Below are 18811 nucleotides of genomic sequence, written 5' to 3'. Positions count from 1 at the left end.
CAGGGGGGCAGACGCTCAATGCAGGAGCTGCCACCTGGTGGTCAGTGTGCTGCCACAGGGGGAGCGCTTCTCAGCCAGAAGCCGGGCTCATGACCTAAGCCGTCAGTTGGACATCCCCCGAGGGGTCCCGGACTGTGAGAGGGCACAGGCTGGGCTGAGGGACCCCCCCTGAGTGCATGAATTTCGTGCACTGGGCCTCTAGTTTTTAATAAAGTAAATTGAAATATAAAGCATGAAAACTAAAGCAATTAAAAATGGTAGTTGCTGGTCCAAAAATAGAAAGACATCAATTACAGGGAATATAAAAATGTGTGCTTCTTCCTAGTGCTAGTCTCAAAAGGGCCCTTGCTGCCATAACCTCCTCATGATCACATCTTACAACTGTGGTCACCTAGGCCCCCTCCACTTCCAGAGCCACTGATTTAGGCATCCCATTTTCTGCTCACATGTTCTCTCATTCAGCCTCTGGTTCAACTGTCCCAGCATGACCACTTGTTGGCCTTAAGGAACCTCTATCTAGTTCATTGACCTCTATAATTTCCCTCACCAATCAGCAATTTCCTTGTCCAACTTAGATACAGCAGTTCACTACTGCCCTTTGCTTTTCACTGAAATCATCTGGGAAAATTGCCAGCTGTGGATGAACACAAAGCTCTCTTTACTTTTGTGTAGTACCTCCTCTTTGAGTACCTGGTGCTGCTAGAAAAGGGTCTCAAAATAGTACAGATGGGTCCTAATCATGACCACCAATATCAAATGAGCCTTCAACACTGCCATGGCTTCTCAAACTTTCACAAACCAACCACCTTCCCCCCTCCTACTTCACAAGATGATCTCACCTGTTGTTTAGAGAGAGAAGGCAAGCTATGAGGTGAGATCTATCATCCTGAACCAACATGAAACAGGCAAAGGAAATCCACCATTCATCTATCCAGCCATCCATCTATTCATCTACCCATCCATTCATCACTCATTCCTATGACTACATGTCCATCTATCTACCCATCCACATATCCATATCCCTTTTTTCCTTCATTCTTTCCTTCCTTCTTTCCTTCTTTCTTTCTTTCCTTCCTTCCTTCCTTCCTTCCTTCCTTCCTTCCTTCCTTCCATCTATATATCCATCCATCTACCCATCATCTATCCACATATCCATCTAACCATCCCACCCAATCCATCCTGCCTTGCTTCCCTCTGGTTAGTGTCATTGAAGAACACTCCATGAATCTGTTCTTAAATGCCTTCCCTTCCCACCTGTTTAGGGACCACAGACACTACTAATTTTCCCCTTTCTTCCTTGTACATTCAGTTTTTCCTTCTCAACCGAATCCTTCCCATAGACTTTTTACACTGGTAAGTTTCTCTCATTAAAAACCCTTTTCCTTGACTCCAGGTCTTTCTCCCATCTTGGCCTTTCTCAATATCTTCCTCTTCACAGCCAAAAAAGCCACAAGTGCTTGCCTCCATGTTTTTTATCATCACACACTTGTTTCTTACTCCCTCCAAGATGGCTCTGCTCCTGTTACTCACTGACATCACCAATACCTTTCATGTTGCCAAATATAATACACAGACTATCTTCCCCATCTTGTCCTCTCTGTAGCAGTCAAAGCTCTTGTCCCGCTGTGTCAGTCATGTGCCTTGTTACTCACTCCTCTGTTTCTCCCTTGCCCCTCACCCTGTTCCATACTGCAGGTGCCTGGCCTCAGGGAACCACATTTCTTGACTGCTGTCAAGTGAGTGCCTTCCAGTGTGTTCAAGGCCTGGGGAGCTCTGGGAAGCCCTGGGGGAGACGGGAAAGAATGAGCATCATCTGTGCTTCAGGCTGCATTTCCAGGAGAGGCCTGATGCCCTTGATCTCAGCTCTCCCTGGGCCACCCTGTTGGTCCCAGTTCCTAGGTGGTTCTCTTTTATGTTTGTTTTTCTCCCCCTGCTGGATGACTCCAATTTCAGAGCTTTGCAATGCAGAGCAGATGAGGGCAAGTGTTTTGAACAACCAGGCTCATGATTGACACAGGGGACCAACAGCATTGACTACTATGGAGAGGTCAAGATGGGGGTAAAAATGTGTGCATTGGGTTTGGCAATATGAATGGCACCAGTGACCTCATTTTCCCTTTGTCAGACCACCTGGCCTTAGGGGTTTCAGCTTCTTATCTGCTGCTAAGCTCTGGATTGCCTCATTATTTCTTGTCTGCACCCTCAGTTCTTCTAATGCTTCTGTAACTATGGCTTCATATTAAGTTCCCTCCATTAAACTTGGGTGGGTTTTCTCCTAACTGGATGGTATCTGCTCCTCCGCTCCTCCTGTCCTTGCTGCTTGCTGCTCGGGAGTCTGACCTGGAAGGACTGCTTCTACCGGCCTCTTTATCCATGACTGCCAGTTACCCAAACACGAGAGAGTCCTGGAAGGAGATCTGAGGTGAGAGGGAAGAGAATGAGATGGGCTTTTATTCTCCTGGCTCTCCCTTGTAGTTGGCTGTGTCCTTGCCCAAGGTCACAACTCCTCTCAAACAGCCTTCTCTCCACACTGTCTTCCTTTGGATGTGGCAAATGCTCCATGCCCCCTATGGAGACCATATGGAGCTCATGTGAAGACACATGAGAAATCTGTGACTCAGAGGAGGGCTCTCACCCAACCATGCTGGTTCCCTGATCTCGGACTCCCAGCCTCCAGGACTGTAAGAAATAAATTTCTGTTGTTTATAAGCTACCCAGTGTGTATTGTGTAATAGCAGCCAGAATGGACTAAAACAATATGTAAAATCACATGTTGGCCTTGATATTCCAGGGGGATTATCAAGGAAAGCCATCCTGAATCCCAGGTTCCCACTGGGGATGGGACATCAGGTGATACAGTGAGTAATTCACAAGGAAAGTGGAAGTATGGGGTGGTCTCACTTTGCATCTGAATAGGAGGCCACAGAAGTTGAGCAAAGGGGAACACTGGCCCCAAATTTGAAAAGAAAGTTCAGGTCATGTGTCCTGCCTGTTTTGATTTCCCAAAGGTCATAGACCTTGCCAAGTTAATGTTTCCTTTGCAGGGTACACATAGCACCATCCAGTTACTAAGTTCCCAAAGGACAAGCTGAATCATCCTTACACAACAGAAAGCAAACCCACCTCTCTAGCCACCTGGTCACCCACCCATGTGGCCCTGGGCAAATTCATCCTCTAAACTGGCCCTGGATTGGAACAGTAGCCCCATCCCCTTAACCAGAACATAGGACTGTGCAAGCACCCACTATCCTCTCAGCCACCTAGGGATCCACAGAAAGTTCTGGCAGAGGCTCTCTCTGTTGGGCACATCCTCAATCCACAGTCAGCCACTGGTGCCTTTGAGTCAGGTCCCATGCAGGGCTCTGGGCTCCACAGATGAAGTAGTCCCTGTCCTTGCCCTCAGGAGCCTTACAGTTGAGAGAGACAGACAAGCATTTGGAAAATTATATTAGAATGTGACCTGTGCTGTAAATATGGGAATTTCCAAGGGAGAAGCGCTGGGGAAAGCTTCCCAAAAGAGATAATACATCAGCCAATCCCTGAAGCATAAGCTTAGATAGATGAAGGGAAGGAACGTTCCTGGCACAGTGAACTGAACTGGCCGAGGGGTGCTCAGTATGACTCATTCAGAGGTTTTCATAGAGTTCGAGGATAGAGAAGAGCTCTCTTCTGCCACTTCTGACCACAGGCCCAATTTCTCTATCTGGTCTATGGAATAATAGATTCAAAAGCCACACTTTGTCACTTCTGCGCTATTTCACTTGTTAGAAGCAAGTTACTGAGTCCAGTAAATGCTCAAGGGCTCAAGGAATTGTACTCCTCTTGACGGAGAGAGTGTGAAAGAGTTTAAAAATTACTACAGTTCACCCAGTGGCCACAAATTATTTACTGTCCTCCCACTTGCAAAACATACACACCCTTCCCAATACCCACCCCTCGCCAACAGTCCCCTCCTACTGCAGAATGAGCTCCAAGTCCAGAATCTTTGCATCCAAAACAGGTTCTTATGAGAAGGAGGCTCCTTGGGTGTATTTCCTTCAGTGCACCTGCTAGTTGCTCTCAATTTATAGACCCGTGAGTTCCAGAGACAAGTTGTCTCTACTCTTGCCCCACCCCGCCCCCCCGCAGCATACACTCCTACACCCCCCTCCCCAGCATACAATGGTGGGACAGGCATAGCATAACCACTCTAGATATTCCTGTGCAAAGGTGGGCTTCTGTGGTTCCACCTTTGGGATCTTTGCTCTGCTCTCTAGTCATGCCGTCTGTTTCCATGAAATGCAGCCCATGTTTGCTTCCGTGTACTCTCTGGGATTGCTTATTGCCAGTAGAATTGGGGCGGGCAGCTCCAGAAGTCTTTTTATTTTGTACTATCGCTCATTCTTTTAGTCCAAGCTCCAAACGGGCACTGTTTTGCCAATATAATTCTCTTAAAAAACTGTGTGTGTTTTCCGTGAATCTTATTGAGGTTCACTCCTCTGAACAACTGGCATCTCTTTGAGATTAGTTCTTCTCTACCTTGGGCTTTGGCTAAATGACAACTTCAAGATTCTTGGAAGTCCTCCTGCTTAACTGAATACTCTGAGGTGCCACTTTTGATGTTTTAAGAACTTAACAAAGGATTTCACAGCCACCCTTTGGCTTCATCTTTAAACCATCTTTTCCTGGCATGGCCCTGGACTGCATCGTTGCCTGGAAGTTGTTAGTTAATTTAAGCATCATTTGATATTTGGAAAAGCTGGGAATTTTTTTAAGCCAGCAAGTTTTGGTCCCTTTTATTTAACAGCCCTTTTGGCTTATCTCTCTTTTCTCGCTTTTTAATATAAGCAGCAAGAAGAAGCTAGGAAACAACTTCAAGAATCTGCCTGAAATGTCCTTACCAGATTACCCAGTTCATTTGGCACATTTCCTTTTTCCATGTTACTGCAGGTGGCAGCGTTGCTAAACTTTCTGCTTTAACTCCCCCTCCTCCCTGCTCCTTATACCCTGTAAGACTATGGGTTCTTTTCTGATTTTCTAGCACCTTTTTGGGGTGTCTAGTCTCTTAGTCATCCTTTTGGTGGTTCCTGTTGCCACCTAGTATTCTGCCTTCTCTATTCTAGCTTCAGTTCTGCTCACACTACTTTCTCATTCCAGGCCCCTGACATTCAGTGATTTATTCCACAAATTTCATTGAGCACCTTTGGAACACAAGGCATTACACTAAGTGTTGGGGGAATTCCTGGGGACCAAAATAGTCTTTGCCTTCATATTCTGGTGGGGGAGGCATGTCAATCAAATAATCCCAGAAGCTGGGATAAAATTACAACGGAAGGGGGTGCATGAAGGGAAGTTAGAGGCCCCTCCGTAGTCATATAATCTGTCCCGGTGGTGCGTGCTTAGGGAAAGCTGCCCTGATGATGTGACATTTAAGTAGGAACCCCTGAAATGTGAATGAGATTCCCTTGGGGAAGAGGATGAATTAGCACATGGGAAGTTTATAAGGCAAGAAGGTTGGCGTATGTGAGGGATAGTGAGGAGTCCTGGAGGCTGGAGCAGGACGATCAGGGGACAGCTCCGAGAATGAGCTAGAAGGCTCCGTAGAGATGGGCCACCTCAGTGTTGGGTGTTCCTGCTGGCATGTGGGCATTAAGCCACTCAACAAACATTCAGCCTCTACGAGGTGCCATCACTGTGTATTGGGAACACAACAGTGAATTGATCACACCAGTTTCCTGCCCTCCAAGAGCGTAGAAGCTAGTGGTAGAGACAGATAATAAACAAATAATGAACAAGAAAACTCAGCTATCCAGTGAGTGCTGTGAAGGAGGTACGAGAGGGTGATGTGACAGAGAGAGGGTGATGTGACAGGGAGCGGCTGAGGGACTTCAGACCGTGTGACCCAGAACAGCTTCTCCGAGGCCCTGCATCAGGTATTTGACGTGTAAGCCACGATGCGAAGGCGAGAGGGGGCAAGCCTCTGTAATATTTGAGAGAAGAACGTTCCAGCAGAGGCCAGTGTAGAAGCCTGGAGGCTGGAGCGAGCTTGATGTGTTCAGGCCCTGAAGAGGGAGGGGTCCGGGTGGCTGGAATTCAGGCAGCGAGAGCCCTGGCCAGGAAGGGCACAGAGGGGTCCAGTGCGGGTGTGAGGGAGGCATTCCGGTGGAAGGAGGCCGCGCAGCACAGGCTGGAAGGCAGGACACAGTGGGCAGGGTTGCTCTCCTCCGCATTCTTTTCCCTGGGGCTGCTTTTGGAGCGGAGGGAAACCATAACCCTGCCCGAGACAGGACTGGTCAGGTCGGCAGCCAGGGCAGGGGTCCTGGCATCCAGACCGAGTGGGGGCAGAGCGAGGGGGGGACTTGCCGAGAAGGGCGGGCGGACACTGAGCAGGCGGAACCCCATAGGCGCCAAGACGCGCCGTTACTGCCTCTCTCGGGCGCGTGGAGGCGCAGGCGGCGAGGGTTTTGTTTGGTTCTACCTGTGTCCACAGCACCTGGTAGGCACGAGGCGCTTTGTTTTTGAGTGAGTGGGTGAAAACTGCCGGGTTTGGCAAGAGTTTCCTTTCCAAAGCCCACGCTCTGTGGATCCTGGAAGGACCCGTAGCCAGCAGCCCCCGAGGGTGAGAGAAGCGCCCAGCCTGCGCCGCAGTTTGGCGAGTCCTTCCCACCGCCGTCCAGATAGAGTTTCCGCGGCTCCGCGTCCCGCCCCCGCCCCGCCCGGCGCCTCTCCCCCCCGGCTCTGGCCTTGGACGCGGCCCGGGACTGGCCGCGGCAGGTCCCACCTCTCCGCCTCGCCTCCCGGGGCAGCCCCAGCGCCAGGAGCCCAGCTCTCAGAGGTCCCTTCAGGCCCGCGGCCGCTGCCCCTCCTTCCGAGCAGGTGAGTCCCCGCGCACCCCGATCCGCCCCTTCTCCCCAGGAAATCAGGCTGCTCCAGCTCGCGGCTCCGGGGGACTCTAGGCTCAGGGGCTCCCGCGGGGCCCACGAACCTCGCCGTGGGAATGCGCGGGCCTGGGGTCTGGGTTCGGGGTTCCCTTGGGGGCAGCGGAGCCTCCAGCCTGGTGTGGGGTCTTTAGGCTAAAGGGCCACCGCAGGGCGCTGGGTAGGGTCCCTGGGCAGGACGTCGAGCCCCTTGGGTGGGCGTTACAGACCATGTTTGCACACGAGAAAGCAGGTTTGGAAAAGAAGAGGAGCAAGACAGGGATGGTGCGTGATAGAGGGACAACGTGCCGCCCTTTTCTAAGTGCCGGCCCCGTGCCAGGGACGGTGAAAACCACCCTATGGTTGGTTCTGTGCAAGAGGAGCCTGGACCCCAGGACTTAGTTCTTGGGGTTGCCCCGCTTCGAGCCCAGGCCCGCCCGGACCTGTTGGGGCCCCTCATTTGCCACCCGCCTAGGTGGACAGAGGCGGAATTTACAAGTATTCCCAGCGCAGGGCTTAACAGGTGTGGGCCCTGGCTCCCTCCCCACTTCCTCCTACTCTGGGTTCTTAGGCAAGTTTCCTAAACTCGGAATCTTAGTTTCTTGGGCTGAAATTGAGAAGGGCGATAAACAATAGTACCATCCTCCTAGGGTTGCTTGAGGATTCCTTGAGCTTCTGCACCGTCTGGCCGTAGGAGGCCCTCTGTGAAAGTTGGTTATTAACCTTTGCAACAATGTTGGGAAACAAGCCGTTATAGCAGCGGTTCTCAACCTGTGGGTCGCGAGCCCTTTGGGGGTCGAACGACCCTTTCACAGGGGTCGCCTAAGACCATCGGAAAACACATATATAATGTCATATTGTTTTTGTGATTAATCACTATGCTTGAATTATGTTCAATTTGTAACAATGAAAATACATCCTGCATATCAGATATTTACATGATGATTCATAGCAGTAGCAAAATTACAGTTATGAAGTAGCAATGAAGATAATTTTATGGTTGGGGGTCACCACAACATGAGGAACTGTATTAAAGGGTCGCGGCATTAGGAAGGTTGAGAACCACTGCCTTATAAAGACAAGGAAACTGAGGCTGGGAGATGAAAGCTATTGGCCGCGGGGAAGCCAGGTTTACAGCCTCCAGTGCTCTCGGTACCCTGCTCTAGGTCTGTCCCCTGTGCCCAGGACCCAGGGGACCCTGGCTGTGGGAGGACAGGTGGGCTGCCAGCCAGGTGCCAAGCTGAAGAGACGATTGCTGGAGAGGAATCGGCTTTGGACCCTCCAAATGGCAATTAGAGGAACGGGACACCTTGTGGGGGAATGAAGGCCGCCCGCCTGGCAGCTCAGCTGAGCCCTGCCCTGGTCTAGAGCTGCATTCCTTGGTGGGCCCGAGGCTATAACATGACAGGTGACCCGGAGCTGCTCTTCTGCACGGCACAGCTCCACTCGCTCGCAGGGCCTAGTAGCTGGGTCCTGGGGACCCAGTCCTGGGTGGGGTCTGGGGTAGGAGACCTGGGAAGCCGCTACATTCCTACCGCTGCCAGCGCAGCCCACAGCGTCCCCACACACCACCGCCTGGGCAAGGACCTTGACCGGTGTCAACTCTGAAAGGAGGCATGGGCTGGGAGGCGGCCAGGCTGCCCACACAGGCTCCAGGCTCCATTGTCTCTCCTTCCCAGCTCCTCCCCCTTGCTGCACCTGATCTTTCTTCGCGGAGGGCCAGGGGCTAATGGTGAGCTGAGACCCCCTCTCACCACCCCTCAACTGTGACAACAGCCTCACCTGGTGGCTACCAGACCCTACCTGCTTCCAAAGGAATTGTTTTGTTCCCCTTTGTTTCTCCACAAGGAGTACATGCCCAGTGTGGGGAAGTAAAAGAAGCCCTGGCTGGGTGGCTCCGTTGTTTGAAGCATCTTCTCATACACCAAAAGGCTGAGGGGGCTGAGAGGTTGGGGGAGGGGTGCACGGGAGGCTCGGTGCAGCTGCCACACTTGGACCAGGGTCGGCTTGCTGGAGGCCAGCGAGCCCTTTCTAATGTTGCCACCTCATTCCTTCCCTTCTTGGACACCCCCACTTGGTAGATCAGTTCGGTCAATGCCCATATCTAGGTTACCAATTCCATCCCCAGTTGGGGCACATAGGGGAGGCAACTGATGGATGATTCTTTCTCACATGGATATTTCTCTCTCTCTTTTCCTCTTTCTAAAAAAAAATAATAATAATAAAAGCATATCCTCGAGTGAGGATTGAAGAAAAGCAAAAACAAAAAACAAACAGCATTCTGGTAAGAAAAGGACAAATGCAGTCATTCCTTCTGACCCCCCAAAACACCCCAGACCCAAAGAACTTCATCCAGTGACTTTTAACATTTCTGTCTGAATTCTTCAGGCAAGTGCACAAACACAGGTGCTTGCACAGATACCTTAAAAATCATAGTGCTGTGTTACTGTTTCAGTGTTTTAGCTCATAAATTTCTGGGAGTGAAACAGGTTATGTTGCCATTTCTAACAGCAGCATGGCTGAAACAGTGTGAATGTCTCATTATTGTAAAGTACTCATGTCTTTATTTGCTTGTCCAAACATAATTTAGAAGTGAAATTGCTGAGTCAGAAGAATTATTTTTAGGATTTGGATATTAATTGCCAAATTTTCCTCCCGAGAGTTCGGACCACTTTGTCAGTGCACTGAGTTGTCTATCATATACCACTATCAGCAGTATATAAGCGTGTCCATTTTCCATAGCCTAGCCAACATCGGATATTTCTATTGTTGTAAATATTTTCCAATTTTATAAGAGAAAAATAGTCCCTTGTTTTAGTTTACATTTTTTGATTACTTGTGATTTGAATATGTTTTTATTTGTCTATTGGCAGTTTTTATTTGGCAAATTGTTTCAGAGACATGTAAAATTTTCATGTATGAAAATTTGTCATATACTCTCTTTTACATTTCTTGTATAGTGTCAGGCTTGTAAAGCCTAAAATTTACCAGCATTTTCTAATACTTTAATGTTTTCTTCCTATATTTAATATCCATATATGTAAAAGGCTAATATGCAAATTGTCCCCATGGGAGTTCGACCGGGAGACTGATTCTTGCTATGATATGCACTGACCAGCAGGGGGTGGTGCAGAATGAAGAAAGGCTCTGGCCGGCAGCCAGAAGGCCACGATTGGCCCTGATCACTAGCCAGGCCTAGGGCCCCTACCCATGCATACATTTTGTGCACCAGGCCTCTAGTTTTAAATATTTTAAAACCCAATTGAACTGTATTTTAGAGTAAGATGTGAACCATAGAGCTAGATTTATTTTATTTTATCTAATTAATTAAATTAATAGATACGGTTTTTTTTAGAACAGTTTTTTTTAAACTTCTGTGCTCCACCTGTTAATTCCCCCTTTTCCTCCCAAACCTCTGGCAACCAGAGATCTTTTCATTGTCCCTCTAGTTTTGCCCTTTTGAGACTGTCATATAGTTGGAATCATACAGTGTGTAACCTTTTAATATTGTTTTTTTTTTTCACTGAGTAATATGCATTTAAGGTTTCTCTATGTCTCATCATGACTTGATAGATCAGGTTTTTTTTTAGTACTGAACAATATCCCATTGTCTGGATGTACCACAGTTTATTATCCGGTCACCCATTGAAGGACATCTTGGTTGCTTCCAAGTTTTACTAATTATACACTAAAGCTACCATAAACTCCCACGTGCAGGTTTTTGTATAGACATAAAATTTCAACTCATTTAAGTAAATGCCAAGGAGTGTGATTGCTGGATTGCATGAAAAGAGTATGTTTAGTTCCCTAATAAACTGCCAAATTATTTTCCAAAGTGGCCGTATCATTTTGTATTCCCACCATGGCTCTACATCCTCATCAGCACTTGGTATTGATCAATGATTTGGATTTTAGTCATTTTAATAGGTGTGTAGTGGTATTTCATTATTGTTTTAATTTGTGACCCCTAATAACATATGATGTTAAGCATCTTTTCATATACCTTTTTACCATCTGTATATCTTTTTTTTTTTTTTTTTTTTTTTTGGTGAAATGTCTATTCAGGTCTTTCCTCCATCTTTAAATTGGGTAGTTTGTTGTTTTTTTATGTTAAGTTTTATGGGTTCTTTGTATATTTTGAATACCAGACCTTTATTAGATATGTTTTTGCAAATGGTTTTTCTCTATGGCTTCTTTTTATTCGCTTAACAGTGTCTTCTGCAGCGGTATTTCATGTTAGCAAAATAGCTGAGATGAAAAGGCACAGGGCTGCAATGGAAGTGGGAATTGGTACAACCACTTTGGAAAACTGGCAGAGTATGCTAAGGCCAAACATGTTCATATCTGTGAGCCAGGAATTCCACTCCGAGGTCCATATCCCACAGCAATGTGTACCTATGTGCAGGAAGAACCGTGTGGCAGAATCTTCATATCCCTGTTGGTAATAGCTTCAAACTGGAAAACTACCCAAAGGCCAACCCACAGGAGAGTGGATAAATAGATGCCTGTGTTTACATTCACACAATGACATATTATGCAGCAAGCAGAATGAGCACAGTACAACAACATGGGTGAAGGGAGGATAAATCCACAGAACATTACAATGTACGATTCCACTTATATAAATGAAAAAGATATATAGGCAAAAGTATTTGACATTGCTAAAAGTCCATTTACTCTGAGTGGGGTGTAGTGTCTGGAAGAGGCTCACGGGGGGCTTCTGAGGTAATTCCTTTTCTTAGTGCTGTTTATAAGGGTGTTCAGTTTGTGAGGATTCATTGAGCTCCATACCAATGCTTTGTGCATTTTTCTGTATGTATGAGGCTTGTTACTTTCATAAAATTTTCTGTAAAATATGTATGATTTTGTGAATGGACAATTCAAAGCAATGTACCAGGAGAATAATAGGTTTTACAGATATGCGCGCGGCGAATGAATGAGCCAACGTTGGAGACATTTGCATGATCTGGGTATGCGTCATTCCACATGCCTTCCTTCTTCTTGGCCAGTGGCACCCCCTCCCCCTCTCACTTTCCACTGCACCTTCAGTCCTCAGGGCCTGTCCAGCACGTGTGCCTTTCTGTGAGGTTAAGGTAATAGGCCCCCAGGCCCAGGCCCCCTTGCTGCTTCCTGGCTCATTTACAGGCTGAAAGTCATTTGAGGCACGTAACATCCTTCTCAGTAACGAGCGAGGAAACTGAGGCTTGCTGTGACTTGACCAAGGTCACAGACTGGTTAGTACCTGAAATACGTTCAGATACACCTCAGGGAATGTGACGCCCAATATTCATGCCAATTTGGAGGGGTTCAAGTAGGCATCCCTAATTCTACAATCTCTGTACGTCTCCCCCGCTGTAACATCTAAAATCTGCCCCCTTCCCTTGGGAAACCTTTTCCTCTGGTCTCCCTGCAGTGGCTCGCCACTAGGAAGCCCCAGAAAGGGGGCTGAGAGGTTGGGGGAGGGGGGTGCATGTGAGGCGCTGTGCAGCTGCCACACTTGGACCAGGGTCGGCTTGCTGGAGGCCAGCGAGCCCTTTCTAATGCTGCCACCTTATTCCTTCCCCAGGTTCTTCCCACCCACCCCTGCTGCCATGAAGATCGCGGTGATCGGGCAGAGCCTGTTTGGCCAGGAAGTTTATTGCCACCTGAGGAAGGAAGGCTATGAGGTCGTAGGCGTGTTCACTGTCCCAGACAAGAACGGGAAGGCGGACCCCCTGGGTGAGTGGGTGGTCTAGGGGCAGGGGAGGGGGCGTCCAAGAAGGCAGGCGGCAGTGGGTGGGAGCAGAAGCCCGCAGGATCTAGTGGAGGGGCCACGGGTGGCCCTGGAGACCTCCTACCCACCAGCTGTGAGGCAGGGCTTCCATCCCGGAGAAGAGCCACGGGAGCGCTCCGCCTGCTCCCAGCCCTGCTGTCTGGTGACTCCATGTTTCCCTGACCCTAGCCCCCAGGCCCTTAAAGGGATGCCAGGCAGGCGTCACTGTGTCCCCGCCACTGAGCAGGGCTGACTCACAGAGTGCTAAGCCCCACCCTGGCAGTTTCTGTTCAGGGGATGGAATGGGGCCTGAGAATTTGCATTTCTGACAGGTTCCCGGGTGATGCTGATGCTGTGGCTCTAGGAGGAGCAATTTGAGAATCAGGGGCGGAGCTGGGAACTCAGCAGCCCAGTGAGATGCAGGGCCCGCAGCTCAGATTCGCAGACTCTCCAGGGACACTCTCGGGTCTTCTCAGGCCTGACAGACAGGGAACAGGGGGCCGGGCTTAGGAAAGGGGCCTGTGGGGCTGACCAGACACAAGGCTTGGTTCATAAGGAAGAGCTGAGTCTCCCCAGACAGCAGTGCAGGCCCCGTTCTTAGATCTGGCCCATGACCTAGCCTGGGCCCAGCCCCGGCCACGAAGTGACCATTGACACCAGCTCCTGAGCCTGGGCCCAGACTGGGACTGCTACTGACCTGACCTCAGATGTCACGCAGAAGCATTCCCTTGGTCCCAGTGGGAACAGCTTGTGCAGGCACAGTCCAGTCTGCTCACACTGACCCCACCCTCCAACACCTCTGGATGCCAGGGTATAGAGATGGAGAGGCTAGAAGTGGGCCAGGTCCAGTCAGGGGCCAGACATCAGGGCGAACAGAGGATCAAGTACAAGCAGGTGTCCAATGGGTGCTAAAGAGGGGCAGACAAAGAGAACTTGGAGCTGCCGGTATAGTGACTGCAGGAGGCAGCTGCCACCGCTAAGGCTAGGGAAAGTCGAGGGGAGAAGTTGTGACTTCTAACACTTGGAATTGGGGGGGGGGCGGCTATAATTCAGACCTGTGAGGAGGGTGTGCTGGCCATGGGGCTGGTAACAGGATGGGGAGAGGGGCATGAGGGCTGGGACTTGGACCTTGGAGTGCCGACACCAGCAAGAGGGGGTTGTGTGCACTGAGGCTAGTTAGGCAGATACTGGGAAGACTGCAAAGGACTCAGCTGCTTCTCTGGGTGAAGAAGTGAGGCTGGGGTAATGCTCACAGAGAGGAAGGAGCCCTCCTCCCCTCTCCTCCCCTCCTCTCCCTCTCCAGCCTGGCCGTGTCCCTCCTGCACCCGTATTGCCAGTGCTTTTGTGGTTTGCAGGCCCCAGACCCCTCCCCAGAGAGCAGGGTAGAGAAATAGTAACTTGGTGATGGGCATGGTGTGAGGCCTTGGGGAGCGGTCTGAGGGCAAAAGGCCAGCCTTTGGGGGTCAGGCAGGAGTCTGACAGAGGGAGGGGCTCAGATGGCATCTCTTGGTTGTCAGCAGAAGTCCGACCAGATAGAGCAGTCCCTGAAACCTCACTCCTGGCTAGTGCTGCCCCCTCTGTGCTGTGGGGTGGAGTCTGGCTGGGCCGTGGGGAAGGCTGAAAGGGACAGGCCTAGAGAGAAGAGGCAGGAGTTACTTTGCTGGGAAGGCAGAGGTGGCCACGTGTGGGTGGGTGCAAAAAGGGGCTGGTTTCCCTGTCCCTGTCCCACAGGCCTGGAGGCCGAGAAGGATGGAGTGCCCGTGTTTAAGTTCCCCCGCTGGCGGGAGAAAGGACAAGCTCTGCCTGACGTGGTGGCAAAATACCAGGCTCTGGGTGCTGAGCTCAACGTCCTGCCCTTCTGCAGCCAGTTCATCCCCATGGAGGTCATCAATGCCCCCCGCCATGGCTCCATCATCTACCACCCGAGTCTGCTCCCCCGGCATCGAGGGGCCTCGGCCATCAACTGGTAAGGTGGCAAAAGCAGCCCCCTCTGCCTGAATCGTCACCCTCCCTTAGCCAGGTGCCTAGCTGTGCTGCCAGATGGCATCCACCCACCGGATTGGTTTAAGTGTTATCCATCAGCAAGAACACTCAGAGAACGGGGATAAGCCTCGCTAAGTACTGTGCGCTCCCACAGTAAGCTTCAGCGTGGGCAGTCATGATCCCACCTTGCCGCGGGGTCTCAGAAACAGTGTGTCAGGGGGCCTCACCCAGTAGGCTCCCAGGACCACCAACCAGGTGATGTGTCCAGAGGTCTGCTCTAACCTCCACCCACTGCCACCCTCTCAGTAGCACCCCACTTAGAAAGAGGTAAAGATGGGTGATGAGAAGTACTAAGAAGACAATGAACGGTGATGTGTCTGGTAGGTGGGGTAGTTTAGATGAGTAGTCAGGGTGGGGAGACAGCTAAGCTGGGAAAAGAGAGTGGGTTTGCAGTCAGACTGGTCTGGTTGGAATTCTACAGCCACATCTCTTCACTTCTCTGGATCTGTTTCCTTGTCTGTAAAGGGGGCAATGCCTGTTACATCAGTGGGGAAGATTAAGTTACATGAGGCATATCGGGCTTTTACCACAATGCCTGGTTGGTGTCAATAAATAGCATTTTATTTCTCCTTCCCACTCTCCCCAGAACAGGCATCGATCCTCCCAGGGGTGGAGGGGGTCAAGAGGGTGTGCTGGGGGATGGCAGGGTCTATACAGGCTGCTCCCAAGTCGTCCTTCTCTGTGGTCCTTGCTGCTAGACTCAGGGTTTCATTCTGTTCCCTAGGACCCTCATTCACGGAGATAAAAAAGGGGGGTTTACCGTCTTCTGGGCAGATGATGGCCTGGACACCGGGGACCTTCTGCTCCAGAGGGAGTGTGAGATCCTCCCGGACGACACCGTGAGCACTCTGTATAACCGCTTCCTCTTCCCTGAAGGCATCAAAGGGATGGTAAGAGCTGGGAGCTGGCCTTGCCACATGTGCCTGCTTGTCCCAGACACCCTTTCTAGGCCCAGCCTGGCCTGGAGCTGGCTGGGAATTTGTACCCCCAATTCAAGGGTTCTGGAGGGAGAGAGCTCTCACTTCACAGTTTCAAGGAGGCATGATTAGGACGTTTAATATACTGTATTAGGCAGGACTCTTGCTTACAACTGCAAGAACCAAACTAAACAGCTTTAGCCAAAACGGGGACATTTTGGGTTCATTAAATAGAGAAGCCTAAAGGCAGGGATGGTGTCGAGCATGGCTGAATCCTGAGGCTTAAGCCATGTCACTAAGATTCTATTTCTCTCTTTTTCTTCACCCTAAATCTGCTTGTCTGTTTGGTTAGCTTCATTCTTAGGTTGACTGCCCTCAAACGGGAGGAAAAAAGTCACTGGAACCTCAAGGCTTACACCTCTGGGCTCCAGGGGAAGAGCAAACCTCTTTCTCCTAGAAATCATGAATGAAAAATCAGAAAAGGCTGATTGGCTGGTTTGGGGGTCATGTGATCACACGGAGCCAATCACTGACCAGGATGACGGGGTACTCTGATTGGCTAGCCTCAGCACAGGCTTCCTGCTGTGGCCTGTGGGGGGAAGGAAGGCTGGTCCTTGTGGGCTGAGATTTTTCCACCAGAAAACTCAGTGTTACCAGAGGAAGAGACGAGAATGACTGATGTCAGAGACACTTATGCTTGGCTCGCAGGCAGGCCCCGTGGGACCTGACTCCAAGGGGTTGGTGTGTGTCCAGCGGGACAAGGCCAGCCAGCGATGGCCAGCATTCCCGCTTCTCACCGATTCCAGCGGCAGCAGGAGTCAGACAGGGGAGTCCCCCGGAGGACAGCACGTGCTGTTTGGAAGTAGCAGTGAGCATAACAGTGCCCTGAAAGTGCTCACTGCCACCCAGACGTCAGCAGTCTGCTGTGCGGCCACCTTTTACTTTTCAGGCGTGTAGGACTAGATGCCTCTTTGTTGTTTTGTTGTTGTTGTTTTTTAAATATATTTTTATTGATTTCAGAGAGGAAGGGAGAGGGAGAGAGAGATAGAAACATCAGTGAGAGTATCATTGATTGGCTGCCTCCTGCACGCCCCCTACTGGGGATGGAGCCTGCAACCCAGGCATGTGCCCTTGACTGGAATCGAACCTTGGTCCCTTCAGTCCACAGGCTGACACTCTGTCCACTGAGCCAAACCAGCCAGGGCTCGATGCCTCTGTATTCTCTCCCATGCAAAGTAAACTTGCTGAAGATTTTGTATGAGAGACAGAGAAAGGGGTTACCTTGCACATCTCACAGGAAACAATTAAAAATATCCTTTAAGGCTGTGCTGTCCAATAGGGCAGCCACTGTTCACATGCGGCTATTAAATTAACTTAAATGAATTCTAATTAAAAATTGAGTTCCTCAGTCTCACTAGCTACATGTCAAGTGCTTTGGGACGACGCACGGCCAATGATCCCTGTGTTGGACAGTACAGATGTAGAACGTGTGCCTTGCCACAGAGCATTCCACTGGGCAGTCCTGCTTTCGACATTCTGACACCCCCATCCCTTCCTAGTCTCGCTGTGTCTGGGGGCTCTCCACAGCCCCTTCCTCACAAGGAGCCCAGGCTTCTTGGCTGCCCTTCCTCCTACCCTGAGTCCTCCTCCCCCCCTCTTCCTCTTCTCTTGAACAGAGAAACTACTTCCTGCTTAATCTCAGACCTCCAAAACCATCGCGAGGCTCACGACCCGTTCTCCTTACCAGGCAGGGAAGGTTTTAGATAAAAACATGGAAATGTGTGTGTGTTCTATGTAATCTTTCAAAACCTTGTGTAGTGGAGAGGGTGGGGTTTAGTGCCCATTGTACAGACTGGAATTGGATTCAGACTAGCTCCATCTCTTCATACAGGAGATATTTCCTGGCTGCCTGTGGTGTGCCAGGCATGTGTGATTAGTGTGGGGCAGGGTCCAGACTCAGTGTGAACCCAGGGATTGGGAGTAAGGGGAAGGTCCTAATACTGGGAATGTTGACCGACCGGGTCTCCGCAGGTGCAGGCGGTGAGACTGATTGCGGAGGGCAGAGCCCCCAGAGTCCCTCAGCCTGAGGAAGGAGCCACCTACGAAGGCATCCAGAAGAAGGAAACAGCCAAGGTGAGTGCCAGGGACTGCCCACCCTGCAGCCAGGCGATGCTCAGGCTGGGGTGAGGAGGGTATCCCGGGGAAGCTGGGGTTCTGGCTGGGCAGCCAGATTGTAATTGTTTAAGGCCAGAAGAGAGGGCTGCCAGGGTGGGGAAGCGTGAACCAAGCTGTGGATGTGGGAAGGCACGCGGCACCCAGACAGGCCAGGATCAGGGTCCTTTCTGGGTTTTCCTCTGTTTCTCTTTAGGAAGAATGGGCAGACAGGATCCCCAGAGAGAAGTGTGTGTGTGTGTGTGTGTGTGTGTGTGTGTGTGTGTGTGTGTGAAATCAGCTGTAGGGCTGGCAGTCTCTAAGCTGAGGAACGAGAGGTAATTCAGTTCCTCAAAGCTGTCACCGTAGTGGAGTCTGCAGGCTGTATCTCTGCTCCTCTGCTCAGGGCTTTTGGGGTGCTATATGGGATCTGTGTGAGTCCTAGAGGCCAGGAAGAGCTGTGGGCAGCAGGGCACTATGGGATGGGCCTGCACTTTGTGCCGGGGACTTCATGTAAGGCCTTGGCCATCTTAACAATGGAACGGTCTCTCCCCCAAACCGTTAGTTTATGTTTACTCAACCTGCGGAAGTCAGAGTGTCGGAGAGCACCCAGACCACGGGTACCAGGGAGACACCCACCCGGCTCAGGAACTCAGACTAGTGTCTGAGAAGCCGGACTTCCCCGCTCTCTTCCCTGGGCTTCACCTACTGCCAAGGGCCAACAGGCTGGAGGGCAGGGCATAGGTGTTACCCAGGTGGTCAGCAAGTGGAGAGAGACCTGCTAAGCAGCCGTGTCCTGCCTCACAGATCAACTGGGAGCAGCCAGCAGAGGCCATTCATAACTGGATCCGTGGGAACGACAAGGTGCCAGGCGCCTGGACAGAGGCTTGTGGGCAGGTGTGTTCATGCGTGACTGGGATTGAGCTAGGTGCACCGGTGTGCCCCACTCACTGCAAAACTGGTTGGCAAATAGCCACTGCCCTGAACTCCAACCCCACCCGAGTGCCCCAGCCACTTCAGCCCCTCCCCTAGGACCATGGGACCTACCCACC

At 50.7% G+C, this 18811-nt stretch overlaps 1 protein-coding gene across 1 annotated transcript in view; it reads left to right on the top strand.

Annotated features, from left to right (window-relative positions):
• Positions 1 to 12487: 12487 nt before the first annotated feature.
• The window catches only part of ALDH1L1 (aldehyde dehydrogenase 1 family member L1), a gene marked incomplete at its 5' end in the record, with an annotated part of 39220 nt that continues 32896 nt past the window's right edge, over positions 12488 to 18811 (top strand). Inside the window, 5 exons of the mRNA XM_081096556.1 lie at positions 12488 to 12614; positions 14380 to 14614; positions 15416 to 15581; positions 17640 to 17741; positions 18567 to 18656. Of these exons, the coding sequence (XP_080952682.1) occupies positions 12488 to 12614; positions 14380 to 14614; positions 15416 to 15581; positions 17640 to 17741; positions 18567 to 18656 (720 nt within the window). The remainder of the gene's footprint in view (positions 12615 to 14379; positions 14615 to 15415; positions 15582 to 17639; positions 17742 to 18566; positions 18657 to 18811) is intronic.

Source organism: Myotis nattereri, assembly GCF_964212035.1.
Source record: "Myotis nattereri genome assembly, chromosome: 8".
Lineage (NCBI taxonomy): Eukaryota > Metazoa > Chordata > Mammalia > Chiroptera > Vespertilionidae > Myotis > Myotis nattereri.
The sequence above is the reverse complement of the archived record's forward strand: the minus strand, read 5'-3'. Positions and strand labels throughout refer to the sequence as shown.